The sequence below is a fragment of the Pyricularia pennisetigena genome, chromosome 5, assembly GCF_004337985.1.
Source record: "Pyricularia pennisetigena strain Br36 chromosome 5, whole genome shotgun sequence".
NCBI classification, from domain to species: Eukaryota; Fungi; Ascomycota; class Sordariomycetes; order Magnaporthales; family Pyriculariaceae; genus Pyricularia; species Pyricularia pennisetigena.
The window spans coordinates 286,768-302,097 of NC_043743.1; the positions used below are offsets into that span (position 1 = coordinate 286,768).

The 15,330-nt window shown below is 52.8% G+C and overlaps 5 protein-coding genes across 5 annotated transcripts; 1 reads left to right on the forward strand and 4 right to left on the reverse strand.

Moving 5' to 3' along the window:
- Positions 1–313: 313 nt before the first annotated feature.
- PpBr36_08032 (uncharacterized protein) lies at positions 314–3,919 on the reverse strand (the record flags this gene model as incomplete). Its single annotated transcript, XM_029895165.1, has 3 exons — positions 314–756; positions 830–3,175; positions 3,265–3,919. 3 exons carry the CDS (start codon positions 3,917–3,919, stop codon positions 314–316), a joined length of 3,444 nt encoding a protein of 1,147 aa, XP_029747745.1.
- A 3,325-nt stretch (positions 3,920–7,244) lies between these two features.
- On the reverse strand, positions 7,245–8,375 carry PpBr36_08033 (uncharacterized protein; the record flags this gene model as incomplete). The annotated part of the gene is made up of 2 exons (XM_029895166.1): positions 7,245–8,193; positions 8,308–8,375. 2 exons carry the CDS (start codon positions 8,373–8,375, stop codon positions 7,245–7,247), a joined length of 1,017 nt encoding a protein of 338 aa, XP_029747744.1.
- A 653-nt stretch (positions 8,376–9,028) lies between these two features.
- On the reverse strand, positions 9,029–10,045 carry PpBr36_08034 (uncharacterized protein; the record flags this gene model as incomplete). The annotated part of the gene is made up of 2 exons (XM_029895167.1): positions 9,029–9,212; positions 9,279–10,045. 2 exons carry the CDS (start codon positions 10,043–10,045, stop codon positions 9,029–9,031), a joined length of 951 nt encoding a protein of 316 aa, XP_029747491.1.
- A 1,197-nt stretch (positions 10,046–11,242) lies between these two features.
- PpBr36_08035 (uncharacterized protein) lies at positions 11,243–13,460 on the forward strand (the record flags this gene model as incomplete). Its single annotated transcript, XM_029895168.1, has 9 exons — positions 11,243–11,456; positions 11,531–11,760; positions 11,912–11,933; positions 12,013–12,065; positions 12,139–12,303; positions 12,359–12,567; positions 12,628–13,098; positions 13,159–13,378; positions 13,437–13,460. The coding sequence occupies 9 exons, from the start codon at positions 11,243–11,245 to the stop codon at positions 13,458–13,460; spliced, it is 1,608 nt and encodes a 535-aa protein (XP_029747490.1).
- A 470-nt stretch (positions 13,461–13,930) lies between these two features.
- Positions 13,931–15,194, reverse strand: PpBr36_08036 (uncharacterized protein; the record flags this gene model as incomplete). Its single annotated transcript, XM_029895169.1, has 3 exons — positions 13,931–13,971; positions 14,047–14,728; positions 14,862–15,194. 3 exons carry the CDS (start codon positions 15,192–15,194, stop codon positions 13,931–13,933), a joined length of 1,056 nt encoding a protein of 351 aa, XP_029747749.1.
- Between the last annotated feature and the right edge of the window lie 136 nt (positions 15,195–15,330).

The window sequence follows — 15,330 nt, forward strand, 5'->3', positions numbered from 1 at the left end:
CTGGTATTCCTTCCCCTTCGTCTCAGTCTTCTTTAGTATGCCAGGTAGGTATTGCTGATACATCCAAACCCGGACGCAATCCAAACGACTCTCTGTTTTCGGCATGGATTATGCAAAAAGACAAAAAACAAAACCATGATTATCCCCATTGGTTTCCCATAGAAAAGAAAAAAAACAGAAAGAACAAAAAGAAAATACCAATGTACATAGATGGGCAGTAGATATTATATCCTCCCCCGTTCTTGATTGTCATCATGCTTTCATACTGTTTGCCCCGTACGTTATAAACATATCTTACAGCTGATTATATCCGTCAAATCGGGCTGGCAGCCGTGGCATTGAGCGTACTAGGCACCTGCTTCCGCACAAGACCCCTCCTCCCTCCTTGCTCAGCCCTCGGCACGCCCTGAATTGCCCTCGGTTCCTTCATCAGAGTCGAGTCCAGCTTAGTTGGCACCCGTGTGATGACGGAACGGTAGTCGCCGGGAAACTTGGCGTTGGGAAATGGCACAGACGCCGTTCGCCAGATGTGGTCCGACGTGTCGCCCAGGTAGCCCGCGACCTTGGTCACCCTACCCGGTCCGTTGTGTGATCCCAGCGACGCCCCATGCGACACCCGGATCGTCGAGAGCCGCGATAACGTCCCCATGGCCGGCCGGCCGCGCGCCTTCTTGGCAAGTAGAATTTCATCAAACAGTCGTATTTGAGGGTTGCTCGGCGGAGAGCGTTCGCGTTCGTGAACGAACTCGTTGAAAGCTGCGTTGTGGGTTAGTCTATCTCTTCTTGTACAGACACTTCCATCCAGTAGAGTAACATGTGTAATACATACCTTGTGTGTCCCTCATCATAACGGCATAATCCTGTTGATCATAGGGCAAGCTTCTGATGAATCCAGCCATGTCGAACGCGTACAACTGGCCGTTCGCCTTCTGCTCCCTGCTCGGCCGCCCGAGGTGTTTGCGGTATGTGTACAGCAGACTTGCCAGGCAGCGGACAAAGGCAGCGCGAACTCTCTCGGCATCAAACGCAATCGGGCAGACGAGGCAGGCAACACCCAGGCATCTTCCGTGGGAGATGCACCCGCAGCCAGCACACTTGAAAGTGTCGTCACTCTCGCACCTCTCGTCACAAATGTCGCACGTCGTCGATGTGGACGCCCGGGGTGTCCAGTTGAAGCAGTGGCCCTCAACCCACACTGTCGTGTCTGTGCTTGTCACTGGTTGCACCAGCATCTGAGGCATTACAGTACTGGCCGCGATGGTGCTCTGCGCGTACGTCGATGGCGCGTACCCGACACCAGGCCCGCCGTAGGAGGATTGCGAGTCGATACTGATAGCCGATACTGACAGGCTCGGGTTGTGACCTCCGTTGAGCACTGGCAAGCTAGGTTTGTGGAGCACGCCACCGTTCCTGCCATCCATCCCATATGAAGAACTGCGCCTAGAGCGGTCGTCAAAATGGGTCGAGCGCTTCTCACGGAGCGTTGTCGGCCCGGCTGCAAAGCCCGAGTCGCTGCGTGAAACAGGCGTCGTGGGCATGGGGGGAAAATTCATGGAAATCGGAGACAGCGATGCAGGTGGGCTGGTCCTAGTCGACATCGAGGTCGTCGGTCGCTCCGACCGGCTCTGCTCGTGCTTGGAGCGAAGGAAGGCGTTGAAAAGAGGAGGTTGCGGCGGGTTGGATGGGTCAGGCTCGCCAAAAGTCGCCGAGTTCTGCGACACCCACCGGCCCAGGCTTGACTTAGGCGGCGTCGAGGTGAATAGGGATTGGTTCTCGACCGAGAAGCCATCGTACGGGAAAGCTTCAATGGCATATGGAGGAGGTCCTGGCTCGACGCCATACCTCAAGCGATGTGCAGCAGCCACCTGCAATAGTGCAAGGAGCTTGCGGCGATGTTGGCGAGGCAGACGCACCGGTTGAGCGGTCGCATCTATCGTGTCCTTGTCAAGGTCCACGAGGACGTAATCATCATCAGGCAGCTGGATATTCTCGTAGCGTTTCTCGATGCCGACTATGTAAGGACAGGGAGCGTCGAGAGCTTGGAGGAGGCGAGCTGGCAGCACTGGAATAAAGACGCTAGCCCATTTCAGCGGGTAGAGCAAGCTGACGAGAGCGTGACATGCGAGATGAAGCATTGCTGTATGTTGTGACGCAAAGATTATGCGGGATTCCGACATGGCATACTCGAACAGTGCCACAATGTTCTCCAAAGACAGGCAACGGAACAACGCGTATAGATCGGTGCTTCGTGAGCCTGGAAGCTCATTGTCAGCTTCATTGCGGGCGTACAGTCGCAGCTCTCTGACGCCCAGCTCAACCTGCGTCTTGGAGCTTATTGGGCTGAACGCCTCGGTGCAGAGGTTGACGACATATCGCTCTAGGGGTTGCCATCTGCCCACCCTCGGTGAGCTTGGAGGTACTCGAAGCACAGCGCCATCCGTCATGGGTACCACAATCGCCCTGAGCCACTCCTTCCAGAAAGACACCTTGGAAGCATCACGGCCAATGATACCGTATGCCCTGGGTGACCAAAGACCGCTTTCACCAGCAGTGAGACCGTCGATTTTGGAGGCCGCACCATGTCTGAGGGGCCTCAACATCTCCGCCATCAACCCAATCTTCTCCTCGACTGCGCTGATCTGGTCGTCTAGATTTTCTCTAGCCACAGAGCCCGAGGCCACCAGGGGAAGCTGGGCAAGAAGCTGGGAAAGGTTTGCCCTTTCTGCAGCCAGCCTCACCCCCAAGCTTGCAGCCAGTTCTCGCTCCTCGTTCGACATGTGGCTTTGACGCCATTGTTCGCATTTCTGCTCGATCTCCTCGGCCACGTCGGCTTTGAGAGCCGTCCATACCGTAATGGCTACGCCATAGATTTTGCTGCCGTCCTCCGAAGTCATGGTGAAGCCGTGCCAGGTAGAACGCGGCCTGTCATCCGATGATACGATTTGTATGTCGTTCGGGAAGGCAAACATTGGCACGTAGTCGGGGAACCGTCCTCTACGTGCCAGTTCCTCTGATGCATCCCTTGGAGGATATCTGTCGAGTAATGTCGGCTCGAATCGTCGTTTTAGTGGGTGCATGTTTGGGTCGGTGTTGAGCGGTTCCGGAGGGGGGATGACCGAGTTGTAGTTGCTCAGTCGCTTCGCGGTCCGTATCGAGGCAGCTGGTTGGCGGTGCGCTATCCGTGTTAGTAAAGGGCTATTCACCCGTGAAGAAATGTACGGCGGGGGGAGTATGCGAATGCCCAGAACAATGATCCAAACTCACATGTTGGTCTGGGAGCAGTCGGCTGCCTCCTCATGCTGTTCATGTCCCTGAAACTAATCTTGCGGCGAATGCTTCCCTTGATGCTCTTGAGTGGACTCTTCCTCCCATTCTCAACCTCCTCGGCCTTTATCCTCTCGGTTCGCGGGTTGACCATGGGCGGACGCGATTGCAACTTGGCGCCGGCACTGAAAGTCAGATCGTCGAGGAATATCTCGCGCTCCGATGCAAACTTGAGCAGTGCTTTGTCGAAGTCGAACTCAGGCATGCCATTAGGGGCGCCATTGGGGGTGCCATTGGGGGTGCCATTCTGACTGGCGGACGAATTCACAGGAGGGACGAGGCGGATAGTCGCGCTGCTTCGGTTGCTTCGTGTGTTGCCGTCATCCTCGAGATGGCTAAAGTTCAGGTGGAAAGTGCCATCTTGTGAGAGTTTAGACAAGCGACTGGCCGAGTTGTGGCGCGAGTGTCTGGCAGAAGCCGTAGGAGTAGATCGGGCCTCCCTTTCCTTGCTGGCATTGCCGGCCGCCTCGCCCTCGCCGTCTTCCGTTATCGTCTGGTCGAAATTCGGGGAGGACGGCAGGGAATCGTCGTACGAGATGTTCTCAATGCCGGCGATCCAGAAGTAGTCGGCGAGGGGGGTCGACGAGTCGTCCATGTCAACACATCTGGTCCAGTCCTGTCCGTAAAGGAGTCGATGATGTAGCTGTGCGTTGACTGACGGACTCCACTTGTTTTGACTCTTTGGTGGGCAAAAAGGTATCTATGGTCTGGTGGGAAAGGTGTGGTACTTTCTTTTCCTGTAGTCCCTCTGACGAATTTGTTTTTCTTCCGGGTGAAGCCTCCGAAATGCTCTATTGAAGTACTAGCTTTCCGTTTCCCGTGATCGTCTGGACGTTGTATATTTAGGGAGTGTTGGCTTCTCTCATGTGTTGTTGGCGGTCAGTACCTCTTTTTTTTTTTTTTTGCCAATCCCTAGGTTCGGCTCCTTGGGTGTTCCCTGTCTCTTTGTTATGATGGGCTTTCTTTTTTCACCCCCTGTTTGCTCCCGCAACCCCCCAAAAGAAGTAAACCAAAACCCAAAAAAAGGCCCTCCAGAAGGGTTAATTAAGAATTCTCGAAGTTACCGCGGGAGGCTTATATGCAAGCCCTGGCCCGTCAAGATAGTCTCAAATTCGAATATGTACCGTATGTAAGTCACTGACGACCTAACTGGCAGCGGGGCGACGAGGGGCAAACTAAGAAGAGACTTGGTCGTTTTGGTGCGTGAAATGGGCGGCAAGGGGAAAAGAAAAAAAGCGATCAAAAATAAGACAAGCAAAAGAAAAAAAATAACAAAAAAGAGATAAGGCCCGGAGAACGAGTAGGTGAGGCGTGCCAAAGGTGGAGAGGAAAAGATTCCAAAACAGTCCACAGGCGGATCAGGCACAAGGTGATGGTCTCCACGAAACCCAGCACTTGACAGTTTTGGTTGCAGGGATTCTCGCTATCCGGCACAGCCAGCCTGGGTTTAGTCTAGCGCTAGCACCAGATAGAGAGGGGTCGATGGCACCTGGCATGGGACAACTAGCGGTGTTGACCCCTGATCCTGCCTGATTGATGCTTGTGGTTTTAGGTCTGAGTTGTGAGGGCAGGAATCTGTATCGGTAGACAAGTACGCCAATCTTTGGGCGACACGGAGATAAAAGAAGAAAGAAAAAAAAAAAAAAAGAAAAGAACAAAGAAACTACTTCGTAAGAACGTATAATGACTTTGTACACGGGTACAGTTGGAACCATAGCAGACCCTTATAAGCTTTTTTGTTACTTACTGTACTGTCCTCAGTTTACCCAAGTCCAGGAAACCATGTGCGATTTTTTGTGCTTCTGAACATACTGTATGGCAGTTTGTCGTGCTCCATGCGAGAACCCGTTCATCCCACTTACCGTACAGATTGATTTTTCTATTTGTTAATCTTTATCTGGGTTTCGTAGAATCTTTAAAGTACAATCTTCAGGTACAGGTACGAATTGCAGGTACGAAGCAGGCACATTACCGGTAGACAACTTTAGCTGTTCTGAAATGCAAGGGACGAACGATGCATTCACACGCCCAAGTAACTTACAGTACCGACAGTACATTCTGTACTTTCTTTTTTCTTTTTTTTTTTCTTTGTACGCATAGCCTGTGCCTTTTAGGCATTGTTAACCCCTGATCCCGGTGCTTACCCCTCCTTTGTCTTTTCGCTCGGCTCCCCCACCCTTTCACTTGCCGCCCAGTCCTGTCGATGGCGATCTCTCTTTTTTCTCCCCAATTGATACTAAACTGCAATCTTTATGCCGGTAAACCGCATAAATTTCATCCCATCTACCAATGCACACAACAGTCAGGTCCCCGCAGCTTCGTTTTTTAATCACTGTTCATTTTCGGGCTTCAAGCGGATGGAGACAACCGTGGAGCCTGTCGAATGATTCTTGCCCCCGTCAAGCCTCCTATCCTTTGCAAACCCGCGCCGCAAAATAAATACGACGTAGGATCGCAAAAGGGGTTTCCGCCCCCCTGGTCCCCATCCCCGTACCAAACTAAGGGAGTTGGGCAGGTACTACGTAGGAAAGTCTGGTACGCTAGAATGTACTCTGTTAGTAGAGTACTGTAATTAATAACATATTGCAATTATTTGTCCGTAGGTATGCGTTAAGTTAGGTTTGACATATGTTGTCATTATGGGCCGGGGCTTTAAAACAAATACCGTATCCGCAACTGGACGATATTTGACATGTCCTTTTCCTCTAATTGAATCAGTTCTAAGCAGGGAAGATGTTTGAATCCGGTCCGTTAGCCATCCATCGGCTCGGTATACTATTCACGCGGGTACCTGCTTTTCAAGTGTTTATTAATTCCAGAAAAGAACCTGACCCTAGTTTTATTACCGTAAATTTGGACTTTGCGCCCTTGATGAGCCCGTCTGATGCGGCTCATTCTACCAGTAGTCTAATTTAATGTAATATTATCAGGCACAGTAGAGAAACCTAGCATCCACCCAAAACAGCAAGGTATAGAATCAGGGACAAAACACTCCAAAAGATGCGCAAAAAAAAAAAAAAAAAAAAAAAAAAAAAAAAAAAAAAAAAAGGTTATACAATTGATTGCCACGACGCAGGCTACCATCGGAACCGGAAAGGTCATCTCGTCGAAACCGGATGTTAGGCTTCCAACGTCCAACCGTCAAACTGCATTAGCTTCCGCGTTTTTTCTGCGGGTGTACGCGCCGGCCCTACAGGGCAAGGGATTAAGGGAGGACTAACACGGCATAACTGGGAGGGAAATAAAAAAAGCCCGAAACAGGCCGTGTGGATTGTGGTTTTCCTACATGACTTCGATCTCTTCTTTCCTCAGCTCACTTTCTCCCTTGCATGTGCTGATTGTCGTTTTACTCCAGTCGTCGGTTTATACAGGTTGTACGAAAAACAAGAAACAACCAAGGAAACAAAAAGTTTGGTTTCCCAGTCAAAAGATGACACAAACGCCATGTCCAAAACACCACCACACCAAAATGTTTCGCCTGGCCATCTGTCTTCGATGAATTAATTATCGACGGCGGTGGCGCTACCCTCCCGGCGTTTCCAAGGGCTACACAGCTGTGTTTCGAGTCTAGTTTAAAGCGGTTGTTTGTACGCCCCCAACCACTCTGGCCGAGCGGTTACGTACCTTTGCCGCCTCTTTTTTTCTTTTCTTCTCTCTAGGCGCCTGGGATAGGAACAAAAACAAGGCGTTGTAGGCGACGTGCTTTTTTCTTCTCTGGGATTGGGAGCTCGTTCTAGTTCGCTTCCTGACCAATTTAGCCTTGTCTTTCGGGTAACCCGAGACCAGCACAGTCCGCATCGTCTTCCTCCGTGCATGGCAAACCGACAGAAATGTATTCCGGATTATTTTGAGTAAGAAAAAGAAGATCATCATCAGCCGGCTATCCACCTTCATTTAATTGCAGGCTCAGCTGAACAAAATCACCCATCGAACCTAGTACCCAATTTGCCAGTAGACAGAAACCCCCGACTGCCCATTTCGCCTCTCCATCCTACCCCAAGCACCCCAAACACAATCTTGCCATCCACAACCTCACATTCGGCGCCGGCCTCCTGCACCACGAAGCAGACCTGCTCAACCTCGGAAGGATGCAAGACGGGCTTCTGCCGCTCGTCCATGTCCCAGTTGCAGTCCGTGTATACCAGCCCGGGCTCCAAGTCCAGCACCACCCGCTCCAGCTGTATGGCGTCCTCGCTGCAGTTTTCGAGCTGCGCCTCCAGAACCCACCGACGCCGCCTTCGTAGTTGTGACTGTTGCTGCTGCCCCTCCTTTTCCCCCGCCGACGACGAGTCGGCCGTAGTCCCCGGGATGCCAGGTAGCGGACTCGCCTTTGTCCGCACAATCAGCGAAGACTTGCATATGAACTGGTATAGCTTCCTGAACGTACGCGTGCGGCCGCTGGTCTCGGTGGCCTCGTAGTAGCTGACCGTGACGGCCAGCACGTGATTCCCCTCCTCCTTGAGATCAAACCGTACGATCCTCTGCAGCGTCTCGCCCTCGCGCAGATCGACGCCACCGTCCTCGCCACCACCGTCCTTGGGACCCAGGTCCAGTTTGGTGACGACGCCGCCCGCGCTCCCGGGCGTCTTCATCTCGGCCTCGATGCGCACGTCCCGGACCTGCCGGGCGGCTGCGCCATCGGGCACATCGTGGTTCGCGCACAGCGTGCAGCTGAACGCCTCGCCGACGTAGGCGGACCCAAACGACGGCGGCAGGTTGAGGATCGGCGATAGGATGAATGGGTCCGGGTTCGTGCCGTCAGGGGAGCGGTACGCCAGGGACGCCGGGTGCGAGCCCACACCTGCTGTCGACTGGCTGCCCTCTGGTGACTTGACTGGGTATTGAGCCACCAGTGACGGGCGGGATAGTCTTGTTTTGTTTTGTTAGCATGGGAGCATTGATTGGTTGGGGGGTTTTGTATTTCTTTTTTATTTTATGTTGCTACGTTCACCCCGGGACCACATGATATCATTCAGCACTTACCTCAGGACCTTGAGTGAGATTGAATGGGGCTCCTTGATGACATCTGGAGGGAATCTTTGGTGGCTCATTGTGTCAAGCCAGGTGCTGTGCCTATAACCTTGCTAGTGTAGCATTCACGAACTGGTTCCCATTGATTTGTGGTGACGAAAAGATCAGGCGTTTATTATTAGCAAAATAGAACAAGGTCAAGGTCCAGGCATCATTGGGAAATACGAAGCAGCAGGTGATTAATTGTTTCTGGAAACGGTTTGCATCCCTGCTAGCTGCTGAGATACCCAAATACTGGCGTGGCACCCTTGGCTGAACTGCCCCACCCCACCCAGATCATAAACCGATCTGGCGTTGTGCCACGTCTGGTGCTGCTTGGTCACCTACCCTGCACAGCCATTACCTATCATTCTACGACGTTTCCAAGACCAAGAAGGAAGTATTAGGCGGGTAGACCGTTGGTTACCAGCAATGGAGAATACGACAATGGTCAAGGCCTGGAACGCCTCTTTCTCCATTGCACTGCTCGTGTGACACACTGGCTCGAGCTGATTAGTTGCTTTTTTTGCCGCCTGGTACAGGCAACTGAACAAACATATTCGAGGCCAAAAAATTAAAATAAAAAAGGCTGCCTTTCTTCTCCATAGCACGTGCACAAAGTACTTGAATGCTATGTGTGAGTAGAAGATTACATTCGATCTGATGTTCTAGTTCACATTCAATTAAACTGCCTTTAACCAGGGGGCAATTGGCTCGCGTCAACAATATCATCAGCGTCCTTGATGAGAGTTTCCTCCTCGTTAGGCCCATACAGGGGCGACCGCGGCAATGCCATCAGACCAGTCCTCGCAGACTCAAGAATGCCGAAGGGGCCAATCAACTTGAGGAACGAGTCAATTCTCGAGGGTTTTGCAGAACTTATCAAGTGTTAGTGTATTGCAAAATTGATACATAAGAGAAATGACGAGGTTTTTGATACTCACAGCTCAACAATGCAACTGTTTGTGCTAATGTCCAAAACCTTTCCACCAAACTGGTGCGTAAAGTACGTGATGCTCTTCAAGTGCTCATGCTTGTGGCGCAAAGCCTCGCTGGCGGCCAACCTGCTCGGGTGGAAGTCAGCCGCCACCTGTTCCAAGGTCTGCTCGCCCTCGCCGGCGGCCGAGACGTCGACGTCGGCGCTGGTGATCTCGCGATGGTGGTCCAGCAGCTCCTCAAAGTACTCCTGCCCCAAGATGTTAACCTTGGCCAGAAGGAGCTCCCTCTGGACTAACGGTGAGTTGGTGTAGTCCAGCACTGCCCAGACGGGGACTAGGTCCTCCAGCTGCCGCCTGGCCTGCTCGACGACGCCGTCCTGGCCCGTGAGCACAATGGTCATGCGCGACAGATCTGCGACCTCGGTGCTGCAGACGACGAGCGAGTCGATGTTGAACCCACGGGCAGCGAGAATGCCGGAAACGCGGGACAAGACACCAGGCTCGTTCTGGACGAGGCAGTTGAGGATGTGCCTCTTGGGAGGCGCCGTGGACGGCGTCGGGGTCTCGTAGAGAATGTTTGAGACGGCAGCCTGGGCAGAGGACCAGGCGGGCGGCGAGTCGCTTGTCGGAAGCGGCGCTTGGCGGCGGCGGAGCGCCTTGTAGGCAATGGCCGACGTCGAGCTACTCGATGAGTGTCTGATGGCTGCCGTGGGTCGGAGCGCCGCGGCGGTGGCGGCGCGCCATGTCGATGAGAGCAGGCTGCGAGAAGCCATGCCTCTTGGATTGCGAAAATGTGTTTAGGCTGTGCTCTTTGATGTGTAAGCCCCTTTTTTCGCGATCAATTGACCATTGAGAAATGGTGTAACGTGACTCACGTTGACGAAGGGTCGTTTTGATATTTTCTTTTTGTTTCTGGAGAGGAAGAGTCAATGGGTCGAATTTAATTGATTGTCGGGTCTGGATCGCCGATAACGGAGCTGAGGTGGTATCAGGCTTGACAGGCTAGATGCTGGATTCTAGACCTAGTTCACGCCATTTCTAGACAAGCATAAACGCACGCAAAAGAAAACTACCAAGCACGAATTTGACCAAATTCCGTTTCTAGTCATGATTTACATGTTTAAAACAACAATTAATTCTTGTTCTGACGAATCCGAACAGGCTAGATTGGTCACAAAAGCTGGATATATAGAACTCAGGTACCCGTATACTGAATCGAGAATGTATTCCGATGAAATTGGACCCTTGATACTTACAGTGGGTCACTTTCACTTCAACTGCATTGAATTTTGCGTCGAAATGTTGGCCAAGAGCTTTGGTGTTTGCTCCAATGTCCTAAGTAGTAGAAAATCTAGAACTGGGGTCTAACACAGCTAATACAGCTCAGCTCAAGCGTTGTAGTCCAAAGGTATAGCCAAAGTTTAAACACAGCCGTGTCAGATAAGCGCAGAATCAAGGTCGTAATTTTACTTGATGACTGTTATCCAAGACAAAGTCAAGAGTTAGACGCTTGTTACATGCCAATATGTTGACGTTTGATCCCGGTTGCCCCAAGCAATTGAGACGCTCCTCATAGTAAGTGAAGTTAGAACAACTGAGGTATTATGGATGACTTGAGTTGAACTTGCTCGGAGCTCCATGATCGTGATCCCGACCCACCCAATCCTGCCGAAAATAAATTCCTATTTTCGGCTTAGCGCAGTCCCCACTTGCGCAGGTCGCTCACCAAAGAGGTTTCCAATTTTTCCAGACGCGCTGCATAGCCGTAGCCGTGTGTGTAGCAAAATCACTTGAAACCACATCATCATCCTCACAAGAAAGTCAGACGTCTGTTAGGGTGCCTGTCGCTTTTTCTGCAAGATTGAAATCCAAGCTCACCAATAGCACTGGTAAAAAAAAAAGAAGATCGGTACCAATACGAACGTGGAGGGTCCGTATTGCAACAGACAACAGTCAAAGTCAAAAACACCATGGCCGACGCAGAGCCCCGTCCTAAGCGTTCGCGCTTCGACCAGACCGAGCCGGAGCCTCGAAGGACTTCGAGATTCGACCGACGCTCCCGATCGCCTCCCTCCCGAAAATCTGAGCCAGGACGCGATCGCAGTCCTCTTCCTCGCGCCGAGGACGAAGCAAAGAAAAGCGAGGAACCTTCGACTGCTGCTCTGGATCCTGCCGCCGCCGCAGGTCTGTACCTGCATATCCATTCTGGCTTCCTTGTCCATCCCGATTGCGCCGTATACTGACCTGCACCCTTTTAGCTGCCGCTGCCGCCAAGATTAACGCGCAGCTCCAAGCGCGCAAGGGCGTTCAAAATGCAGACTCGGCCCCAGCCAAATCGGCGTCCTCTACGGGCCCCATCACGTCAGCAAGCTCGGCGGCCAAGATCAACGGCGAGATGTATGTCGCAGACGGAGACTACATAAAGGATATCGAAGTCAACGACCTTAGGAACCGATACCTCCTGACCAAGAGCGCAACGCAAAAGATGGTAAGGCATAGTTGACTGGGATGGCATTGGAGCGACGTACATGGAGCTGGACTGGCTATTCCGTTTGTGGGAATATTCTGCTTACGCGAAACAAGCGACAGCTCACACAAACCCTCTGTGGCATCTGCTGACCCTATCGTGCTCGATCTAGATCAAAGAAGAGACTGGTGCCGGTACGCCCCGCCTACGCCTCTGAACCGTTGCAAGTTACGTTTTGTTGGATAACTGTTGACCAAGCTTTCTCGCACAAAGATGTCACTACCCGAGGAAATTATTACCCGGACAAATCCATGTCCACCCCAGCGGTATGTTTTACCAAATTCCCAATGCTTTCCTATAAGCGTTTTATATGTAACGAGGCTGATAGATTTTCACCAGAATCCCCCGCTGTATTTGCATGTGACCAGCACTAGCAAGGAGGGACTCGAGGCGGCTGTTGCCAAGATCGAAGAGCTGATGAAACAAGAGCTTCCACAACTCGTCGACGAGCGCAGGTTCCGGCGGCGTGAGGAGCCTGTTGTCGAGCGTGACGAGTATGGCAGGGTAGGTCCTCCGGCTCACCCGTATTAGTCTGGTCTCGACTAACCTCTCTATTTAGCGCAAATGGCCCGAGGAACGTATTCCCATTGGTCTTGAGCCCATTCCCGGGTTTAACCTTCGCGCACAGGTCGTCGGCCATGGTGGTTCGTACGTCAAGCACATCCAACATGAAACTGGTTGCCGAGTGCAGATTAAAGGTCGTGGATCCGGCTTCCTCGAAACTGCCACCGGCAGGGAAAGCGACGACGAAATGTTTCTGCATGTTGCGTAAGTATAGCTGCCTCCGCAAGTGCGATTTCCAGCTGTCGTAGCTAACCTGGAGTCCAGTGGCCCTGATCCCAAAATGGTTGAGAAAGGCAAGGAGATGTGCGAAGACCTTCTTGCCTCTGTGAAAGAGCAGTACGAGGAATTCAAGGCGCGACCGCCTCGTTTTGGTGGAGATAGATTTGGAGGTGACCGCTACAACGGTGGAGGAGATCGTCACGGAAGCGGTGATCGTTACGGTGGAGACAGACGTGGAGGGGACCGCTACGGTGGCGACCGGCACGGCGGCGATCGGGGGCACCAAGGCTACGGAGGTCATGGGCAGGGGCATGGGCGGAGTCCCGGCGTTCATGGTGCGCCCAGTGGTCCTAGTGGTGGCCATGGAAACCAGGGCATTTTTAGCCCCGGTGGAGCTGCGGCATCTCCGGCGTCTGCTGCCGCAACTGGTGCTCAGGCCACACCTGACTACTCGGCTGCCTACGCGCAGTATTATGGTGGTCAAGATCCGTACGCGGCTTACGGTGGATATGCTGCGTAAGTTCCTCTCATGCTAACTAAACTGTAATGATGAACTAACGGCAGTGTAATCTCTAGGTATGTACAAATGTACCAGCAATACTACGCTCAAGCAGGACAGCAAGGTGCCACGGCAGCTGCTCCTGGCGCGCCCGGTGCTCCTGGCGTTTCATCGACGCCTTCGGCAGCCCCTCCGCCTCCTCCCAGCGATGCGGCACCGCCACCTCCGCCACCGCCAAGCGCAGCTCCTCCGCCTCCGCCGCCGGGTCCTCCAGGGGCGAGTGGTGGATACAGTGCTGTAAGTAGACTTTGACTAGCTGCCTAGATTCCTTGCGCTGACGAGTGTGTGCATATAGGTACCTCCGCCACCCGGTTTGTAGCGCGCTGCAGGGTGATAGTTGCGATTACCTAGGCTCGTCCACTGGCAAACAAAAGTGTTTCTAATAACAGCAGAAGCCAAATCAAAACTTCGGGTGTAGAATAATTCGTCGAGAGGGGATCCCAAGTCCGGTGTATCTGGTGAAAACTGATTTGGACTGGAGCTGTGGAATGGTTAGCCGAGATGAAAAGTATGAATCAAGCGACTCTAGGACTGCAAAAATTGTTACTTATTTTTGGGTTGGATGTTTGTTGATTCTGATTGTAGACAGTGGAGGCCATTCGGATCCAAGGGTGTGTACCTGGACTCGCTGTTTGCAAACAATCATGCCACCAATTAATTCATGAGCACCTAACCAGCCTTGATCGTACATGCCAGCAGCTGACCGTACTTGGCCTGGTTTTTTTATTTTATTTTTTTTTATTCTCTACAACAAGACCCAATGTACAATGACTTTTTTGTTTTGACTAATCAGATTTTCCCCTTGTTCACCACAAATGCCTCCAGGGCAGCTATATAAAAGCAGCATAGGTTAGCAACCGACCGGCGTAAAACAGAGTAAGGATACAGAGAATGTTTTCACGTACCGACAGCAGCCCACAGCCTGTTCTCAGCCTCCTCAAAGACCAGCGACCTAGGGCTGTAGAAGACCTCGTCGGCGACCTCCTCTGGGTGGCGGGGCAGGCAGTGCATGAACTTCCAACCGGACTTGGCGCCGCCGCGCTTGGCAAGGTCGTTTGTGATCTGGAAGCCGGCAAAGGCGGCGAGGCGCTTTTTGGCCTCGGCCTCCTGGCCCATCGACACCCACGTGTCGGTGACGAGTATGTCGGCGTCCTTGACGGCCTCCTCAGGCACGGTGGTCTCGGACAGGGAGCCGCCGGCGCCCGAGGCTTTCGCGGCGGACTGGATCAGCGTCCTCATTTTTTCAGGGATGCCGTAGCCGGTGGGCGAGGCCACGGCAACGTGACAGCCGAGCTTGGCGGCGCCGAGAGCCAGGTCGAACAGGACGTTGTTGGAGTCGCCGATCCAGGCGATCTTGAGACCCTCGAGGCCTAGGGACCCCGGGGTGGAGGAGGGGTGGTGGGAGTGGATGGTCAGGAAGTCGGCGATGGTCTGAAGAGGGTGGAAATCGTCCGACAGGGCGTTGATGACGGGGACGGACGAGTGCTGGGCCAGACCGGTCACGTCTGAGTGGGGCCCGACACGGGCAACCATGCACGAGGTCATAGAAGAGATCACTGTTGATGTGTCTAGGAGGGACTCGTTCACCTTTTCGAGTTAATTTAATGGTTAGTATTTCGTGCTGTATGTGTTCAGGGGTATCACGTGATTCCATTTGACAAGTATGTGAGTCAAAAGCTTGAAGAGAAGAGGAAAAAAAAGGGACGACTCATAAACATACGCCAAGCTGAATGTCGTCCTTGCCCAGAAACATGGGATGCCCGCCCATCATGGCAACCGCAGCCTCCGTAGATACGCGGGTACGGGTGCTGCGTTTGCTGAACATCATGGCAACGGTCTTGCCAGTGAGAGACTGGGCCAGATGAAGCGGTGCACCCGCTCCCGACTTGACGGCGTGCTTGTGAGCGGCGGCGGAACGAACGAGGGTTGTCAGCTCCGCGGGCGTCAGGTCGGCTATCGACATGAGATGCCTGGGTGAGGCCGAGGAGGAATATGGCCGGGCGCCATTGCCGGACAATGCGCGGTTGATGGCACGAAGGGTTGACGGCCTCATTGTGATTGGGTGGCTGACTGATGTTCGGTGAATGAATGTACCGTTGGAGCTGTCCCCCCTAGCTCTGGTCTCTGACTGGACTTGTGCCGAATGTGCAGCTAGACTCTAGATCTAGATGTTAGATAAGACAGGTAGA